Source organism: Cibotium barometz, chromosome 40 (assembly GCF_041138505.1).
Source record: "Cibotium barometz isolate CiBa-2024 chromosome 40, ASM4113850v1, whole genome shotgun sequence".
Classification (NCBI taxonomy): Eukaryota; Viridiplantae; Streptophyta; class Polypodiopsida; order Cyatheales; family Cibotiaceae; genus Cibotium; species Cibotium barometz.
The window spans coordinates 33,027,309-33,046,476 of NC_141085.1; the positions used below are offsets into that span (position 1 = coordinate 33,027,309).

General features: G+C 41.8%; 1 protein-coding gene across 2 annotated transcripts; it reads right to left on the reverse strand.

Moving 5' to 3' along the window:
* Nucleotides 1-5,906: 5,906 nt before the first annotated feature.
* Nucleotides 5,907-9,670, reverse strand: LOC147615432 (uncharacterized). Of its 2 annotated transcripts, XR_015262851.1 has the most exons (3): nucleotides 7,599-9,670; nucleotides 6,274-7,483; nucleotides 5,907-6,171 (listed from the first exon to the last, which is right to left on the reverse strand). XR_015262851.1 is itself a non-coding variant. In XM_086779549.1 (2 exons), exons 1-2 carry the CDS (start codon nucleotides 9,565-9,567, stop codon nucleotides 6,447-6,449), a joined length of 3,006 nt encoding a protein of 1,001 aa, XP_086635675.1. In that variant the 5' UTR covers nucleotides 9,568-9,670; the 3' UTR covers nucleotides 5,907-6,446. The 2 variants fall into 2 exon arrangements, 1 of the variants encoding a protein (XP_086635675.1); XM_086779549.1 differs by having other exon boundaries at nucleotides 5,907-7,483.
* Between the last annotated feature and the right edge of the window lie 9,498 nt (nucleotides 9,671-19,168).

A 19,168-nucleotide genomic window follows, 5' to 3' on the forward strand; every position in this document is an offset into this window, starting at 1 on the left:
TTAATGTGTAGCTGATCTATAGGGATATTATCTATCGAATGTAATCAAGTGTTATAAATAAGAACGTAAATAGTTCTTTTTTGCCAAATATGGAACCATGTTATCTTTCGTGTTTAAAAACCCATTTTTTGGTGCACTAGGGTTTTGTGTAATGATTACTATAAATGAGAACCCTCTCTCTTTTTATCCATTTTGTACAAGCACTTTGAGAGCACACAAGCACTTTGAGAGCACACAAGCACTCAACTCCTCAACAGCACAATCACTACTTCTGAACTCACACGATACTTATTCTCTTTCGAGGCCCCCATCCAACTTGATAAGGATGCCCTCTCAGCCCAAGAGCTAAAAGTTAGGGATTTGCACAACCTTGCCACCCAAATCGATAATTTTATTTTTGCATACAGTATCAGCAGGGCTCAGTTTTCCATGCTGACGGACGAGAGGCCATGTAATGACCCCTCCATACCACAAGCAAACTGCACAAGGGCATTGCGGTTTTGTAGGAACATTGCAGAGCACCGGCAATCTATGGTGCAAATTCTGTTGCAGTTTTTAGAGTCCCCCTGTTGAGATATTGAGCTCAACTAGTGCTACGGTGGACATTAATGACCCGCTTGGGTGAAAGCTTCCACATCTACACCACTAGCATGGTTGGTGAGATTATGGGTGATATGCGTCCAGTGGGATGACAGGTTGTGTGACAACTATTTTGGATTACTAGAGACTGGCATAGTTATAGTGCCAGCTCATTTAGTCGGGTTCACATTATGGACTGACCCTTGTATGTTGTAGTAGTTGAGTACTAACCCATATATTGTGTACTCTTATCTTTATGCTATGTTGGTTGAGTAGAGAAGAAGAAGAAATTCATCTATCCATCTCTCTCTTGTGTTTTGCTCTCCCTTGTGTGTGTGTGTTTGCTTGCTAGGATTTGAAGCTCTCCCTCTCCTCCGCATTCTCTTTATGGTATCAAAGCCTAGTTCATGTCAGAGCTAAGGAGGCAAGAAAGAGGCAAGAACAAGAAAGGAAGGAAGAGGTACTACACGGGTAAGAGCACCATCATCTCTTTCCCCTTCTTGGCTTAGGTACAACACCCCCTCAGTAGCTCTGGGAGCTACACATCTCCCATTGAGGAGCTATCTTCGCGGGAGCGGAGTTACAAGGCAAGTATATCATCCTATTGAACAGAGTTTTTTGGGGCAGATTCACGTTTCGGGTGCATTATGAGCCCCGTTTCGTCACTGCAGGGTATTTTCGGGCAGTTTTCTGGAAGTTTTGGTAGAGAACTATTTTTGCTCGAAATATGGTTATTGTAATGTAGCACTGCATTTTGGAAGTGTAGACAGGGTTTGCACACATATTGTTGATACTGGGTATATGTACATGTACTCTGGTCACATTTGGTGATACAGAGGCTGTGATGAAGTACCGCTGTTGTGCAGCAGTTACAGGAGATATTGTTGTATTACAGGTTGCATATAGAAGTTGTTTGTTTGCAGGTTATTTGATTGCTGTAGGAAAACATGTCTGACGAAATTAATCAGATTGTTAGTGAGAAGATGGATAAGAATAACTTCCATGCCTGGAAGTTTAGAATGACCAATTTCCTAATGGGTAAAGGATTTTGGGATTATGTAGAAGGAGACAATGAGGAGCCTCCACAGTTATCTAAGGAGAATGCCACTCTTGCGTGCAGATATAAAGGCATTCAAGGATTGGAATCAGGGTGCAAGAAAAGTTATGTATTGGCTTTTAATTAGTGTCACATACACTATGATAGGACACATACAGGATGCAAACACTCCAGCAGTTGCATGGCAGAATTTGGTTCAGATGTTCCAGACTAACACAAAGGCAACAAGGAAGATGTAGTTAAAACAAGAGTTGTATACTCCCCTAGGCTTAGACTAACCCTAATCTAGGAATGTAGGCATGTCCTCAGCTTAGTAGTATGTCTACATGGCACTTGAGGACAATGTACACGTGACTGTAGTCAAGTGTCAAGTGAGCATGTAGAGTCTTTACTGCTATTTTATCACATGCTCCAATGGTCTTGCAAGTATTCAATTGTATCATTATATGTTTCTATTCTAGGAGGACTCGACTCAATGTAAAAAAGGTGGAATTGTTAGTGGCAATAGCTTCTGGATTTCTTATGTAATTGTTACTCATTGTAGTTGCATGCTATTTAGAACACAACATAGGCTAGCTTTTAATGTGTTTGTGATGGGGAAAGTGTTTGGATTCTATTCTTTTGCTTGTTTTTTTGTACTAAAATAGTTAAGTGTCAAGTGAGAATGTAGTCTCTTGTATTACTTTATTGATGGTTTTTTACAAGTATTTAATTATATTATTATGCATTTCTTTCTTAGTTAAGTGTAAGTATGCAGCAGCATACAAAATACACCTTGTGTATATATACAATCAGTTACTCAATGCAATTGCATGCTATGTAGAACATAGTCTAGGTCGTGCTTTAATGTGTTTATGATGGGGGAAGTGTTTTGGATTATTTTCTTTAGTTTGTTCTTTTGTCATTTGTGACACCTTTGATTCATAAAGAATACATAATTATCTCCTTCTTTCTTGCTTGATTTTTAATAGCTGGTAACATTATTGTATGACCTTCTACAATGGTATGGCACAAAGGATTCTTTGATAGTTTTTGTGCTTGTGTGTTCCCCTTTACAGTGCACTATACCCTTAACACTTTACCACTACAATCTAGGAATTGTGATGGGGGATGTTGTGGTGTTCTTTGGAGTAATTACTTGGAAAAAAAACTTTGGCAACTTTTCATGAACTAGAGGTTTTGCCATTATTTCTTAGTAATCACAAGCAATGCACTTGAAGGAAATGAGTGCTTCTTTTCATTGCTTAGACAAGTTGTCTTGCTGTGGCTTTGTTATTTTGAAATGCCCAGTGGCTAAGGTTTACAATTTCCTATAGGTGGCGTGGTCATGTGAACCATGTAGCAATTAGGAAACATCTTGGCAAATGGACTTGCTTCAATTGTCCCATAGTTGGTTAGAAATTAAATCATTTACAGAAATTTTACAATTCTCTTTATCGACACAAGAAGGATGCACAATAACCAAAACCATTGAATGTAATGGTTAAAAGTGCCTAACTTTCAGAGTGATCATTATAAAATATTCTTACATTTGTGAATATCAGGACCTAAGTATGTGATGCACTCCTTCCCTTTGCTCAAAGCCCAAACACATATTGTGCATGGGAAATATTCACTAAACCATTAAAAAATTTTGACTTGCATCACTAAAACAAAACATAAATAAAAGCATGAAAATATAAAATGGAAAAAGGAAGGGATCCTCCACTTCCATGAGGGAGGCATATGAACTAGGTACCGCAATCGATTGCTCTAACAGACACTTGCCCATTCAAGAGGAAAACTAAATATATTTTACCACTAAAAAGCTACATTTCTAGCATATATAGGTCAGCCAAGGAATACAAAGGAACCATAGCTGCCATGGATGCCCATAACTCCAGACCAACCAAAAAGCAGATGGTTTCATCATTCGATAGTTTGTGGCATCAACATGCATCCATATATGCTCTAAGTAGATTGCATAACTTTGATATCAAATTACAACATATAGCTAAATAATCATAAATGAAACCACATCAACAAGACCTTAATGAGAATAGAAACTAGTCTAAAATATTAAAAGAGAGGAGTGAACATCTCAATGTCCATTTAAGGGTCACAAGAAAATTTGCAAATCCTCTCGGTAAAACTCAATGTTCTCTGGATAAAAACAAGGCCTAGCATTAGTCAAGAGAGAGACCTAAACTTCCATCACTCCAAGGTCGTGCCAACATACAACACTAAAGCATGCTCTCAGAGCAAGGTCGTGAGACCACCATGAACTAGAGGTTCTGCCATTATTTCTTAGTAATCACAAGCAATGCACTTGAAGGAAAAGAGTGCTTCTTGTCATTTCTTAGACAAGTTGTCTTGCTGTGACTTCATTATTTTGAAACGTCGTGGCTAAGGTTTACAATTTCCTATAGGTGGTGTGGCCATGTGAACCATGCTGCAATTATGAAACACTCTTGGCAATATACTTGCTTCAATAGTCCCATAGTTGGTTAAAAGTTGAATCATTTACTAAAACTTTGCAATTTTTTTTGTCAACATAAGAAGGATGCACAATAATCAAAACCATTGAATGTAATGGTTGAAAGTGCCAAACTTTTCAAGGTGATCATCATAAACATTCTTACATTCATGAATATCAGGACATGAGTATGTGATGCACTCCTTTCCTTTGCTGAAAGCCCAAACACATATTGTGCATGGGAAATACTCACTAAACCATTAAAATTTTCCTACTTGCACCACTTGAACAAAACATAAATAAAAGCATGAAAATACTCCACTTCCATGAGGGAGGCATATGAGCTAGGTACCCCAATGGATTACTCGAACAGACACCTACCCATTCAAGAGGAAGACTAAATATATTTTACCACTAAAAAGCTACATATCTAGCATATATAGCTCAACCAAGGAATACAAGGAACCATCGTTGCCATGGATGCCCATATCTCCAGACCAACCAAAAGAAGAGAGGAAAAGAAAAATAAGTCTCTCCAAAGGCCCTCACATTGCATTCATAGACGCCCTCTATACCACATATGGGAGCAATCTTTTGATCATCTTAGGCACAGACAAGTAAAAATGCAATCCACAACAAACCAAGTATCTAATAAGTACACCACAAGTATCCATAACAAGAACAATGCGTAGTTCTCAGTCCCACCAATAAGATTTTGGAAGAGAATAAGCTTGGATATATGCCAATCCTAGATCATCAGAGCCTCCTGGCCCATCTAAATCATCCTACAGGCAGGGGTTGTCCTACATTGTAAGACGCGAGACTAAACACCTTAAACACCCCCATGAGTTCCAAGGCCACTTTGCCACCCCTCCATAGAACTCTACCCTTGAAGGGATCTAATTTGCAAATGGTTGGATCACGACCAGTAGCAGCAAATCAAACCAAGTGGGCATGGGGCACCCACTCTCCCATGATCTTGTATGCATGCTACCATAACAACATCAAAGTAAGCACCTCAACATAACAATGGTTTCATCATCCAATATTTTGTGGCATCATCAGCACATGCATCCCATATATGCTTTAAGTAGATTGCATAACCTTGATATCAAATTACAACAAATACCCAAATAAACATAATAATTGTTTTAGGAAATTAATTGGTTATCCACTCCCTCACCCAATTAATAAGATATAAGAGAGGTCCTTTATTCACACCATATTAAGATCATTTGAAACAAACACAAGAGCAACAAAAATGTCCAATGTCAAGAAATATATATAACATGCGATTTATTATGCAGATGAGGTGGCACCTTACAAAAAAGAGGCGATTTTGGACTAAGAAAAATGGGAAGTAGCGGGTCTATGTGGACTACATGCCACTCAACAAGGCAACAAAGAGGCATCACTGACATCCCCTTGTCCAAGATGAGATACAAATTCGACATGAGAAATACATTATTTGGGATGGTACATCCACATTAGAATCGCAAAGGAGGACCATTGGGGCTTGCCATATGGCATGGTGCTAGGGTCTACTCACTCCTTACCTAGGTGTGAGCTCAAAGGTACCAAATAATAAGAAGAACAAAAGACAGATCCCTCTTCGTAATAGTTAACACTCCAATAACCACCTTTGATATTGCCACCATAGAGAAGGGTGTGGCATTTGCTCAAGTGCATGGATGAGAACAGAACTTTACAAACTGGCATTTTTAGAGACATCGTGCAAACCCTTGATATTAAAATTGTGTATCATCATGAGAATTAGGCTTATTAAACATTTAAGATATAACACGAAACAAATTAGAACATAAATTAGAGCATATGGAACGCTTAACTATAATCTTCTGACGTTCTAGATCTAGGTGAAGAGCATAAAATCTTCATACTAGACCTTCCATGCTATAAATGCTTAATGTTACAATTTTGCGAGTCTCTTTGCAGAACTTTCTAAGAAGTTTACGATTGCTTACAATCCAAATGAGATTATTAAAAATGATATGCTAATAAAGTACAAGGTAGTCTATATCTCCCAGGCCACTCTGAACATCCCAAGTCCCCATTTCCCAAGCTACAACATCACAAGAACCATAACAGCTAAGACAACTTGTGTTCATAAGCACCATAAGGCATTGTAGATAACGTTCAAACACCTTTAGGGACTGGGTGCTACCTTTGTAATGCGCCTCTTTGAATCGGAAGAGACCCCAATGTTGCATCATCTTCCATTGATGATAGGAGAACTGAGCAATGAAGGTGAGTCCATCCCAGACACAGAGGTCGAATGAGACTGCATGGATAACGTTCTTGGAGGAGGAGATGAGCTCTACAGAGTGACCGTAGAATCTATTGGGTGACCGTAGAATCTATTGGATAAGGAGGAGATGAGCTCGACCGGGTGACCGTAGAATCTATTGATGAGAATGGGCCATTTCTATGGATTGGGTGATAATTAGGGCGGGCTTGTGGAGGCGGCGGCTGAGACACTGCAGAGAGTATCCTTAGCACCTCGTCAATGCCGGGGCGCGCTTGTGGGTCCGCATTCGTGCACGCTAGACCCAGCAGCAGCAATCGTTCCATCTCCACTTCATCAAAACTTCCTCCAAGCCGGATATCCGAAGCTTGCATCACGTCTCCTTGCTGGTACAAATCCCACACCCACTGATCAATCAGCCTCACACTACTTAAATGCTCAGAATACTCCTTTGCTCTTCTTCCAGTAACAATTTCTAAGACTGTGACACCAAAGGCATAAATATCTGTTGCAGGGGACACAATGCCTTCCATCCAAGTCTCAGGCGCAAGAAAATCCGGCGTGCCTGCCAATGACTGAGAAGAGGAATGACCCTCTTCTAGCAACAATGCAATGCCCCAGGCTCCTAAGCGCCCATTCCACTCGGAATCGAGCAAGATATTGGATGTCTTAACATCTCGGTGCACAATCTGCATGTACCCAGAGTCTTGATGAAGGTATTTGAGTGCTGCTGCCAGCTGAGACACAACCTTGTACCTTAGCTCCCACTCGACAACACTCCCACCCTGTTGAAAGATGTGCTTTCCCACGTCACCATTCGGCATGTACTCATACACAAGAAGCAAGTCTCCCTGATGTTGACACCATCCAAAAAGAGGTACTATATTCCGATGCCGAAGCTGGCTTGCAATCCTGAGTTCTTGGGTGAGAAACTGAGCGCCATACAGACCAGACCCTTGACGAGAATAAGCTTGTTTCACTGCTATTCTTCGTCCATCAACCAGCTTTCCAAGGTAGACTTGCCCTGACCAACCACGTCCAATCACAGAGGAAGAGGAGAAGTTGTTGGTTGCCGCACGCAACTCCGCATAAGTGAAGTCCCCCACCAGACCGAGTGCATCTCGAAACTCTGCTTGCCAAGTTAGAACGCAGAAGGTGAGAAAAAATATAGGCATGCAAGGAAGCCATAGCAGTGGTCCAAAATACCCAATGTGCGTAAGTTTCAAATCAAGGAAGTTTGTCACCTGCATGTTGTGTGCCCTTCAAGCAGGAGAGTCTCTTTAGCCACCCAAAGATACCAGTGACGTAGCCTTTGGAAGTCCGCCTTGATTCTGCAAGCCCAACACCGCTCCTCTGGTTTTCCAATGAGATCTGATCCAGGGTTGGTAATCCAACAGCAGTCTCATCAGTGAGGACATGAGAAGAGCTTTCCCCATATGGGCTGCTGTGGGCTTCGTTGTCATCTCTTTTTTGAAATACTACTCTGCAGCAATACATCTCCAAAGGAATGATCATTACTGGCTGGGGTCGAAGATCAGCACCAAACTGCTGCACTAGACTTTGTAGCATGTCATCGATGCGAGCACACATGGCGGAGGAGACAGGGTGTAACAACCAATTATGATGTGTTGGATTGTGATTGTGATTGTGATGATCCTGAAGACGAATGCAAGCTTTGAAGTAGCGAAGCATTCTGCAGATCTGGGTGAAGGTTGGCCTCTGAGCTGGTTCTGCATGCCAGCATGTTTTGATGAAACTTGATAAAGCTGAGGGACAAAAAGAAGGCAGCGTTGGCCTTTCCCCTGCCAGCACCCTCCTTCGGATTTGAGTGCCCTCCTCAAAGGGGGACTTTCCGGTCAAGATCTCATAGCAGACCAAGGCAAAGCTATAAACATCTGCCTTGTTTGTGTATTTTGCATTAGGGTGACCACCCTCCACCTCATCCTCAGGGTTGGCCTCAAATACCTCTGGAGCTCTCCATGGCGTTGTACCTGTTTGTCTTGTGGTGTATTTCGAGCTCGCATACTTAGCTTTGGACATTCCAAAGTCAGCCACTTTGAGATGCACAAGAGGGCTCACATCATTTGCATACGAGCTACCGACCCCATCCCTACTTGAGAAGCTCACCAATATGTTGGAGGACTTGAGGTCCCTGTGTATGATGCCAAGGCTCGCACTATGCAAGTACTCCATCCCTTTGGCAATCTGCAACATGAGGTCCACTGCAAGTAAGAGAGGAAAGGGTGGATCCATTCCAGCCCCCATTCTCTGCATCATGAGGACCCGAAGGTCTTGTTTCATGAGCTCCATCACAAGACTACACTTGCACAAAGAGGGGCTCTTTGTGCAACAGACAAGCGGTATCACATTGGGGTGACGCAGTTGGGCTTGAATGGCTGCCTCCCTCCCAAACATCTTATTGTCGTCTATATAAAAGAAGTCTTTTACAGCAAAACGACCCCCTAACCAGAGAGCCTCGTGTACTTTGCCATAACCACCCAGACCAAGGATCTCTGGATTTCTCTGCAAGCCCTCTGGATCCACCCATAAAAAGGGGGGCAAAGCATCACCATGTGTTATGCGGCTCAAATTCTCAACACAAGATAGCTTTTGCAGAACAAAATCGGCAAGCTGGCAGGCTTCTCCTTCCTCCTCACCCTTGATTTTGTTCAAGAGGCTTTGAACTACGCATAAGTCATCATGTGCATCCACACATGCCCATATTGCACAGAGCTCTCTTGTTAGTTGTGATATAAAGAATTCCATGCTATCAAATGGAGCAGACCTTGAGATTTGCTCACACACAACCGAAAATGTCCACAGCAGGCGATGAAGATGGACGTCCACGACATCCGTGCTCATACCTTGCTTAAGTGCCTTCTCCACCAACCATGAATGCGTGGAGCTGGAGCTGCTTGGGAGGGACTCCTGCATACATGTCTCTACTTCTTGCACAGCCAGACAAAATTCATGCAAGGGTTGAGCAAGCTTGTGGCACATGCCCTCCTCCTCTGATGGCCCCAAAGAGGAGCAAGCATGCTCCAGCAACCCAGACAAGGTTTGCAGGACTAAAGAATAAGAGCTTGCCAGGCATCGCCATTGACTACGGTGCAAAAGGAGAAGCGAATTGGGAGCAAGAGCAAGCTGCAAGCGCTGGGAGATGAGCAGAGAGGAGGCCAAGATTTCTGTCCGTGGAGATGACGAGGTCGCCATTTCCACCTGGACCGTAGAGCACAGCGAGCTTGAGTCGGCACGCGAGCGGACTGGCTCAGCTATAAAAGGCACGGTGCATTTTTGGAAGCAGTGTTTATTTTTGAAGGTTGCAGAGCCTCGTCTCTAAATCCCACGGTGCTGCCTTTAAGAGGCACCTCAAGTGGGATCGACGGCTGAGATGAGCACGCAGATCTCGACCGTTGGATCGGAAGCGTACAAAAAGTAAACTAGGGATCAAAAGTAAACTAAGGATCGACGACTGAGATGAGCGCGCAGATCTCGGCCGTCGGATCACAGCGTTCAAACCTAGCTCTGCTGAGGGATTTGGCGGAACGACAGATTTTAGAGGCTCATCTCCACCCGTCTGAGGGATTTGGTGGAACGACAGATTTTAGAGGCTCGTCTCCACTTGTTCCTGGATTTAGAGACGAGGCTGGACCACCCGTTCCTGTCCACTGGCGGTGATCTGCACGTCCTCCGGCGGTGATCTGCACATCCTCCGTCTCAACGACAATCCTTCAAACGCTTCTACGAAAACACAGTGAGGTACTAATCCCCCCTCTCTAGACGTTCTTCATATCTCTGTCCACCCTCGTCTCCTAATTACATTTAATTTGAGTGGCTTAATCTGCACTAATTCTAATTAACCACAAGCATCTAATCGTCATCAGCATCACACTCAGATTGTCCGCTCATTTAAATGCCACCTTTTTTTTTGTTTGGAGACATAATTGAGAGAAAAATAAAATGTTGTCGGAAACAAACAGTGCGAGGGAATACAAATAATTGTTATGCTAGGATTCTTATTGCTATGCTTAATGCCTCATTTCCATGCAAGTATTTTAGTAATATGTGTTCATGCATGCATGACACACTTAAAGCTTTTGCCTAGTTTACTACACAGACCTAGTTTATCCCTAGTTTACTACACAGACCCAGTTTGAAAATCAGCCTTAGTTTATCGATGGTGCTTATTGCATGCATGCTTTATAGCCATGCTTGGGTTCACTTATTGCCATGATTAATGTCTTGTTGCATGTATTTTAGTAATATGTAATCATGCATACATGACACACTTAAAGCTTCAACCTAGTTTAACCCTTGTGCACTAGATATGCATAGTTTATCCAAACCCTAGCTTATACATTGTTTACTAATGTATCTTTGGTTCATTTAACTTCAATGAAAGCAAGTCACGATATAGTAGTTCTTGTAGTCTTTCTTTTTGCTAAAAGTATGTGGTACCAATTTGTATATGTCACTTCTTTATATTGATGGTTCTTTGGTACTCATTGCTATTAGATGGCACTTGCAAACCCTTTCCTTCTGGGAAACTTGCTCGGCAATGTCGAGTCTCAGATACGTGTCCTAGATGGAACACAAACTATTGTAAGAGAGTTCACATGATTCACCACTTGAAAGCCGACCATGGCTTAGAGGTGGATATCCCACTTCAAAAGATAGGACGCCCCTTGGGTGGTGGAATGCAAGGAGCTTCAAAGAGTGTTGCACAGCAATCACAGACAAGGTTTCTAGATGCACAACGTAAATTTCAAATCAACATGAAAAACAATGAAAGGAAACAAAGACTTTTGGGCGAAGATGCTTGGGAAAAGAAAGCTCCATCCAACTTATCCAAGAGAGCCTATAACATGCAAAAGGAAGCATTTATCGAGGGGTTTGTTGCCAAGGGCATGGAACAATACATGGCAAACAAGGAGAAACACATTCAAGGGATTGAACGGCGCATTAAAGAGGGATATTCCAAACATGTGAGATTTTCTCTTGTCCTATTAACCTTAATTGTGAAATATATATATATGATTAATATTCTTAAGCTCTCATTTTGCATCTTGTAGCAACGCAAAAAAGAAAGTGATGATTGTGACAATGATGATGGTGAAGTGGCTTCTCAACGGATGGAAAACCTTGATGAGGACATATTGACAAGCGACAAGGATGAAAATCGAAAAGAGTCTCTTCCTTTGGTATGCAAGAAATGAATTTATGATATTTTTAGCTTGTTTGTTGTTTGTTTTCTTTACTTTCATAACATGCCACTCAACCCATTTTCCTCCCTCTTGAAGGAAATCATTAATGAGGCGAACCATGAGCATGTGGCTCCATCTCAAGTGAAGAAGAGGCAAAAGTGTGTTGTTTTTTCTCCTTTGAAGGTAAGAGATGGATGTACTAGTTGGTCAGAGGGCTTCTGATGTACTAGTTGGTGAGAGGGCTTCTTTGTAAACATGGTACTAACCTTAAATTGTATTTGCCACCATGAAACTTTGTAATCTTCCAATTCAAAAGACTCGATCAAAGAAAAATGTTCAAATCCATGATAGTGAAGGCTCCTCACATGGAAACAAAAATATCGATGAGGAAGTGTCGATGAGAAATGTGGAATTAGAGGGAAAAGCCTCCCTTACAATGGTATGAAAATACTACTCTTCAATCTTTGTGCTACTTTATTTCTTGTTTTCCTTACACTAATATACATAAATATGCATTGTTTCTTGTTTCCTCACTGTAGGAGAAAATTGTCAACAAGGAGGCTCATGTAGTGCTCTCTAAAAAAAGTAAGAAACAAAAGAAGGTAAGGGGTGGAAGATGTCTCTTTGTACACAATTTAAGAGTAGGCTTTATTTTACATACCTTTGCTCCTTATGTCAAGTCTTGTTTGTTTGAACTTGAAGGGGATGGCTTGCAATGTAAATGCATCTCACGTTGATATTAGCTCTCCAAGTGAGAGTAAGCCTTCAAATGTAATAATAACAATATCCACTAGTGAGATTAAGACACACAATGTCTTGGGCATGGTAAAAGATCTAAGTGCGGTCTATGAAAGGTATACTTTATTTAACTCTATGGCTTGAATATTGAATTATCTTAACATATGCATGGTTTCAATCTTAACATGTTTGATTTTTGGTTATGTAGACTTCAACACGGAGAAACTATTCACTTACACTCTACACGTTGGGGATTCATTGCCGAGGTGGATGTGCAACTAGCCGAGTCAATCATGCATGTGAAAGCGTTTACTCGTGTGCTTAACCTATTTGCCATGTCGGTAATTTTTTTAATTCTGAAATATAGCTTTTGGATTTGCAGCTCAAAGATGCTTAAAGCATGTTGATTTTGTAGGTGGATGGAAAAAACCCTACCTGTAGATGCTCTGGAGAAGGTTTCATTCGTGGATAGTTTGTTGTATGAATATGTGGCTTCACGACATCCAAAGAGCAATAATTCATTCAAAATTTTCTTTGGACATATTGATATGAGCAAGCATGTGTTCATGTTTCTACCTCTAGTACATAGGTAAAGTCAATAGTTTACTCATATTGATGCATGTGTTCTTGTTTTTGTCATTAGTAGACAAAGCACTTACAACTTCATGTTTTTCAGGCACCATTGGACTCTTTTTGTGGTCTATAATTACCACATCATGAAGGTGAGAGGCTTGTCATCGAGAAAAAATATTCTCCTGCACCTAGACTCACTGCATGTAGGGAATTCGGGCGAGTATGTTTCCGTTGTGCAAAGGTAAGACAAGAGGTTTACTTTAAAGTTCATGAATCCATAATGCTTGGGTAAATGCTAACTAACATTTTACATCTATATATTATTAGAGTTCTTAAGTCAATTTCTTCAAGTTACACACATGGACCATTACAAGAGTCTCTTGCATGCCCATCCACTGGGTTTGAGTTGAAGTGTATACAGGTATATGAAAATTAATTTTGGCTTTCAATATTGTGTCCTTTATATAGCATGATATATGGCATTTTTTGGATTGGATCAATTGAGACATATGTCGATAAACATTGTAGGTGCCAAAACAACCAAACTCAATTGATTGCGGATTTTATGTAATGGCATTTATCAAGAAACTAATTGATGGGAGCCTTATAGATACACCTCCAAAAAGTCAATATTAGATAAAGTGGAAAAAATCCCATTCCCATGAAGAAAGTGGGGGTATGGTAAACTCATCCAAAAGTTTGTCAAAACATATTCATGTGACATATCATTGGAAAGAGCTTGAAAAGTAGAATCTAGATCTACTTTGTCCGACAAATTTGGAGTTTGCATGTTCAAGTTATGGCCAAAACAAAATTTTTAAATACATTCCCATTTTGAGGGATTTTTCCCATTTTATCTATATTGACTTCAAAGCATTGGGTATGCACATGCTTATTAAAAAACTTCCATACGAAATCTCTTGCTATGTATGTGCTTAATGTGATTTTGGTGTTCTAAACTCTAACATTGTTGTGTAGCTATCAAAGAAGTTCGACCATGGATATGTCATGAAGTTGAAGGATGAGTTCAGTTCTTGGCTCAGCCATGTATTGGACGAGCATCTGCCCTTAGCATCGTGACCTTCTTAGTTTGCTATGTTAGTTTTTTGGGCACTAGATTTGCGAACTTATTCAATGGAAGGCTTATGCCATTTTATGATCCCCTTCATACGTTAGGCATCATATTAATGGGTCCTCTATCCTAAGACCTTGGAGGAAACATGAAACTAGTTAGAGTTTCTCATACATGCTTAAATTATCATTCAACAAAAAGACCATTAAAAAAGAAAACCCTTGCATGACAAAATGCACACGTTAGTAATACTCATGTGAAAGAAATTTGTTTTGCGACTTACATGGAATTGTGAACTAATGTAAAGCATGCAAGAAATAACATTTGTGCATGAAAAACAATCCAAAAGAAACATATTTATCAAGAACAAATGGTAAACTAGGTAGGACCTTAGTTGTTGAGGCTTATTTCTTTAGGTCTAAGGAAATGAGTCTTTGATATTGGACCAAAAAGATCTTTTCTTGTGTTTAAATATGTGCCTCCATAGAATTCTATGGTGGCATTGATGATGTGGTAGCAGTGTTGATGTTCTAATATTATTGTGTGTGGCGTTATTAGCATGATAGCATTACAACATTACGAATGGGATGCCATTATCACAATTCAAATTTTGGTATTTTGATGATTTCTTGTGTTTCCATTGTGATGTTTTGTAATGATGTGATGCCACTATCACAATTCAAATATTGGTATCTCATAATACCATGTGTTTGAACTGTGATATTTATGTCACAAAACACACAAAGTTCTAACTAAAACATATAGAGGTTCTATGTTCAATGCCTAGAAAAAGCTCAAAACCTTTTATTGAGGACAACCTCCCAAAGGCAGTTTCAGATGCAAAACTATGGCATGCTCGTTTTGGTCATCTGAACTTTGCTAGTTTGCTGCGTTTGCAGAAATTTGATATGGTTGCTTCATTGCCCCCTCTTGAGGCACCATTGAAACATGTTTGTGAAGGCTGTATTTTGGGCAAAATGCAGCGTTCTGCGTTTCCAAAGGATGGTTCTGTGCGGGCCACTCGCAAATTGCAGCTTGTACATAGTGATGTATGTGGGCCTATGCAAACTCCGTCATTTGGTAAACACTTGTACTTCGTGACTTTCATTGATGATTACTCAAGGCATGCATGGGTATATCCACTGAAGGCAAAGTCCGAAGTGTTATTGTGCTTCAAACAGTTTTTTCTTATGGTTGAAAATGTATCCAATTGTACTGTGGGCACCCTCCGTACTGATTGAGGGGGGGAGTACATGTCTAAAGAGTTTGATGCATTTCTGGCTAGTCGTGGGATAAAACACCAATGTACAGTGCCGTATACCCCTCAGCAAAATGGTGTTGCTGAGAGGAAGAACAGGTCACTTATGGAGATGGCACGATGTATGGTTAAGAGCCAAGCTTTGCCACATGCGTTTTGGCTTGAGGCTATCATGTGTGCTGCATATGTACTCAACAGGTGTCCCACTAAGGCCTTGCAGTCTATTACTCCATACGAAGCTTGGCATGGCAGGAAGCCTTCTATTGGTCACTTGCGTGTCTTTGGTTGCTTGGCCTATGCTTTAGTGCCTATGCAACAACGCAGAAAATTGGATGATAAGGCTGTCAAATGCATTTTTGTTGGTTACAGTGCTGAGAGCAAGGGCTACAGATTGTATCATCCGCAGTCAAAGCGTATCTTGATTAGTCGAGATGTTGTTTTTGTGGAAGATGCTGTGCAGCCCTTGTTATCATGTACCAAAGAGACAGGTGTAAGCTCACGGGATGTATTTGATACGTTGTTGCCTCTCTTTACAGGTGGGAATTCAAATGTAAGTCCTAATGAGGCAAATATTCAGCCTATGCAGATTTCAAACGACATCATAGATCAGCCTATTTCTGATGCAGATTTACAGGATGTAATTCATGAGGATAGGGCTGAAAATGAGCAGGCTAGAGGTATGCCTAAATGGCTGGTGCAAACCTTGCGTGATAGTAAGATTGATGCACCTATGACTAGTCGTACTCGTTCAGGTTTTCAGCATGCCTCTTATGCATCAGATTGTTATGCTTTGGCTGTGTCTAGTATGTGTGAAGAGGAAGAACCTCTTTCATTTGATGAGGCACAAAATTCAGAAAATTGGTTGGCTGCAATGCAAAGTGAATATGATGCTATAATGAAGAATGGTACATGGTCTTTGTGTGATTTGCCTCTTGGTAAAAAGGCCATTGGATGTAAGTGGGTTTTTAAATTGAAACGAAAGCCAGATGGTAGTGTTGATCGCTATAAGGCTAGACTTGTTGCAAAGGGTTATGCTCAAGAAAAGGGCATTGATTTTGATGAGACCTTTGCTCCCACTTGTCGTATGACTACCATTCGTAGCATTTGTGCATTGGCAGCTCATAATGGTTGGAATGTACATCAGTTGGACATAAAGACTGCGTTCTTGAATGGAGATTTGCATGAGGAGGTGTATGTATCGCAGCCTCGTGGTTTTGTTCAAAGAGGGCAGGAAAACAAAGTGTGCAGGTTAAAAAAGGCTTTATATGGTTTAAAGCAAGCTCCACGAGCTTGGTATGAAAAGATACATGCATATTTGACTGCACACGGGTTTCAAAATAGTCCAACAGAAAGCACTTTGTATGTTAAACGTGTGGATGGTGTACATCTAATCATTGCTCTCTATGTCGATGACATGTTGCTCACAGGACCAAATGAAAGTCATATTGCTGATTTTAAGGCTGATTTGAATGCCTCTTTTGAGATGTCAGATTTGGGGCATTTGCATCATTATTTGGGGATACAATTTAAGCAGTGTGATGGAGGTATTGCTTTGTGTCAGACAAAGTATATTGAGACATTGTTGCGGAGATTTGGCCTTGAAGACTGCAAGCCTATTGCTACTCCAATGGAGACAGGTTTGAAGTTGAGTCTTCATGATGCTGGAGATCACTTTGATGTCACACTCTATCAGACAGCTGTTGGTTGCCTCATTTATGTATGCATTACGAGGCCGGACATTCAGTTTGCAGTCTCACAGGTGAGCAGGTTTATGCATAGCCCAGGGTCTCAGCATTGGAAGGCAGTTAAACGCATCTTTCGCTACTTGAGTGGCACCATACATCTTGGGTTGTTTTATCCCAAGGGGGGATCGTTGCCGCCAGATTTACATGCTTTTTCGGACTCAGATTGGGCTGGTTGCTATGACACAAGAGTGTCCACAAGTGGTTTTTGTTTCATGCTCGGTAGCTCATGCATATCTTGGTTGAGCAAGAAGCAACCTACTGTGGCCACTTCTAGTTGTGAAGCTGAGTACAGGGCAGCTTTCACAGCTACGGTTGAGTGTGTGTGGCTCAGACGGCTTATGGCTGACTTGGGTGTTGGATAGGAGTCTGCCACCTCTATCTTCACTGACAGTCAGAGCGCATTGGCAGTTGCGAAAAACCCAGTTTTTCATGCTCGCACAAAGCACATTGAGGTGCATTATCACTATGTCAGGGAGAGACTCTCAGCAGGAGAGATCAGCTTGGCCTATGTGCCAACACAGGACAACCTCGCCGATCTTTTCACAAAGGCGCTTCCTCGTGAGAAGTTCGAAGCTTTCCGCAAAGCTTTGGGCTTGCTCCCCTTTGTGGATTGATCTACTTCGGGCATGGCACTCCCCTATACATGAGTGCCAGCTCTTGTTCACACCATCACTCCCAGGGGGGATTTGTTGCCATATATATAGGCAGTGATGTGTGTGAACACACTTAGGACCGCCGGGGCACTTTTTCCCTCTTTAGGAGGTTTTTTCCCCCTGCTTGTATATACGCCCATCCTTCTAGGGCTAACTTATCTTTGTACATTGACACAATCTAATACACTTTGTGTTGTGTGCATTCTTGCTTCTTCTTCTCCAAGCTTTGTGTGCTTTCCTGCAACCCTAATTCCAACATTATTACCCTTAGCAGGAGTTGCTTCACTGGTTCTCTAATATTGGTGTTGACCATATCAGTGATTTTGGAATCGAAATGAGGCAGGATGGTATGTATGTGAAGAGCTTTGTTTCCAGAAGTTCCTATGTTATGTTGTGGGATGTGGGATGGCAAATTATGTCTGGGAAAGATGGCAGTGGTTTTTCGATCACATGGAATAGAGATGTTTTGGTTACATTGTATGATGCTCAAAGGATTGACGGAGGGAAACGTGGTCGTATGCTTTTTGCTACTGAGCATAAATGATTCAGTAGGCTAGGGGTTGGGCGAAAAAAAGAAAAAAGACCATGCCTCTATAGCCCTTCGCCTCCCAAACTTTGATACAACAACATGAACGGGGGCACCACCAGCCACCGGCTGGAACACTTCTCACTGTTCACCACCCACCCACACCAGAAAGATAGCTCAAAACCACGATAGATAAATGATCATCCAGCAAAAACATACACGGCACCATCCACACTGTACAAACTCAACAATTACACCAAAAACTAAGACTCTGGCTTGGATTTACTGCCAAGGGAATCCACCCTTGCGTCTGACAACCAAGCCTCTCTCCCGGTCTCTTCTTCTCTTCAGAGGGCGCCCCACCAGCAACCCTCAACTTCCTCTGTAGCCCAGCTACTCTTTGTCCAGCTGCTGCCTGCCAAGTGTCGTAGGCGAGCCCCACCTGTCTCCAGCCCACACATCAGCACCTCTACTGTAGCTAACACACAACACTCAAGGCTCTCTCTCTGGTCAGCATCCACTCTCTGCCTGCAGTCGCCACCCACACAAACCACGGCCACTTCTCTCTTCAGAGGGTGCCCCACCAGCAACCCTTGGCTTTAGTAGCTCACACTCTGTGTGTCACGACCAGTAGCCCAGCTCTCTTCTCTGTTGGCTCTCTCCTGTCGAGAAGCCTCTTTGTACAAGGTGGCGACTTACTTCCCACTTGCTTTGCAGCTCTTCGCTCGTCAGCCTCTACTCCGCTGCAGCAAAAACCTTTAGCCAGGCACACCTCCCGTCCGGTTTTTTGTAGCTCTATCCGCTCCTCAGTCCCCCGCCGCTCACCAGAAGAAGCCTCCTTGTACAAGGCAGCAACCACACCTTACGACCCGACTCCATTCTTCGCCAACCCTCTAGACGTCTACGCTGGTAGGGTAGCTGGCTACAAAACAAACCTCCACGTGGTCCTTTTACAAGCTGGCCACGTTGGTTGGTATTTATTATTATTCTTTTATTTTAGAAAATGGCCACTATGCTTTAGAGGGCCCCTCCTCCTCCTTGTGTT

Bases quoted from the DNA above. Each gene is read 5' to 3' on its own strand.
- LOC147615432 (XM_086779549.1), bottom strand. From the start codon at position 9,567: ATGGCGACCTCGTCATCTCCACGGACAGAAATCTTGGCCTCCTCTCTG. The intron at 7,484-7,598 runs GTGACAAACTTC...CTTGGCAAGCAG, and splicing joins GAAGGGCACACAACATGCAG to AGTTTCGAGATGCACTCGGT.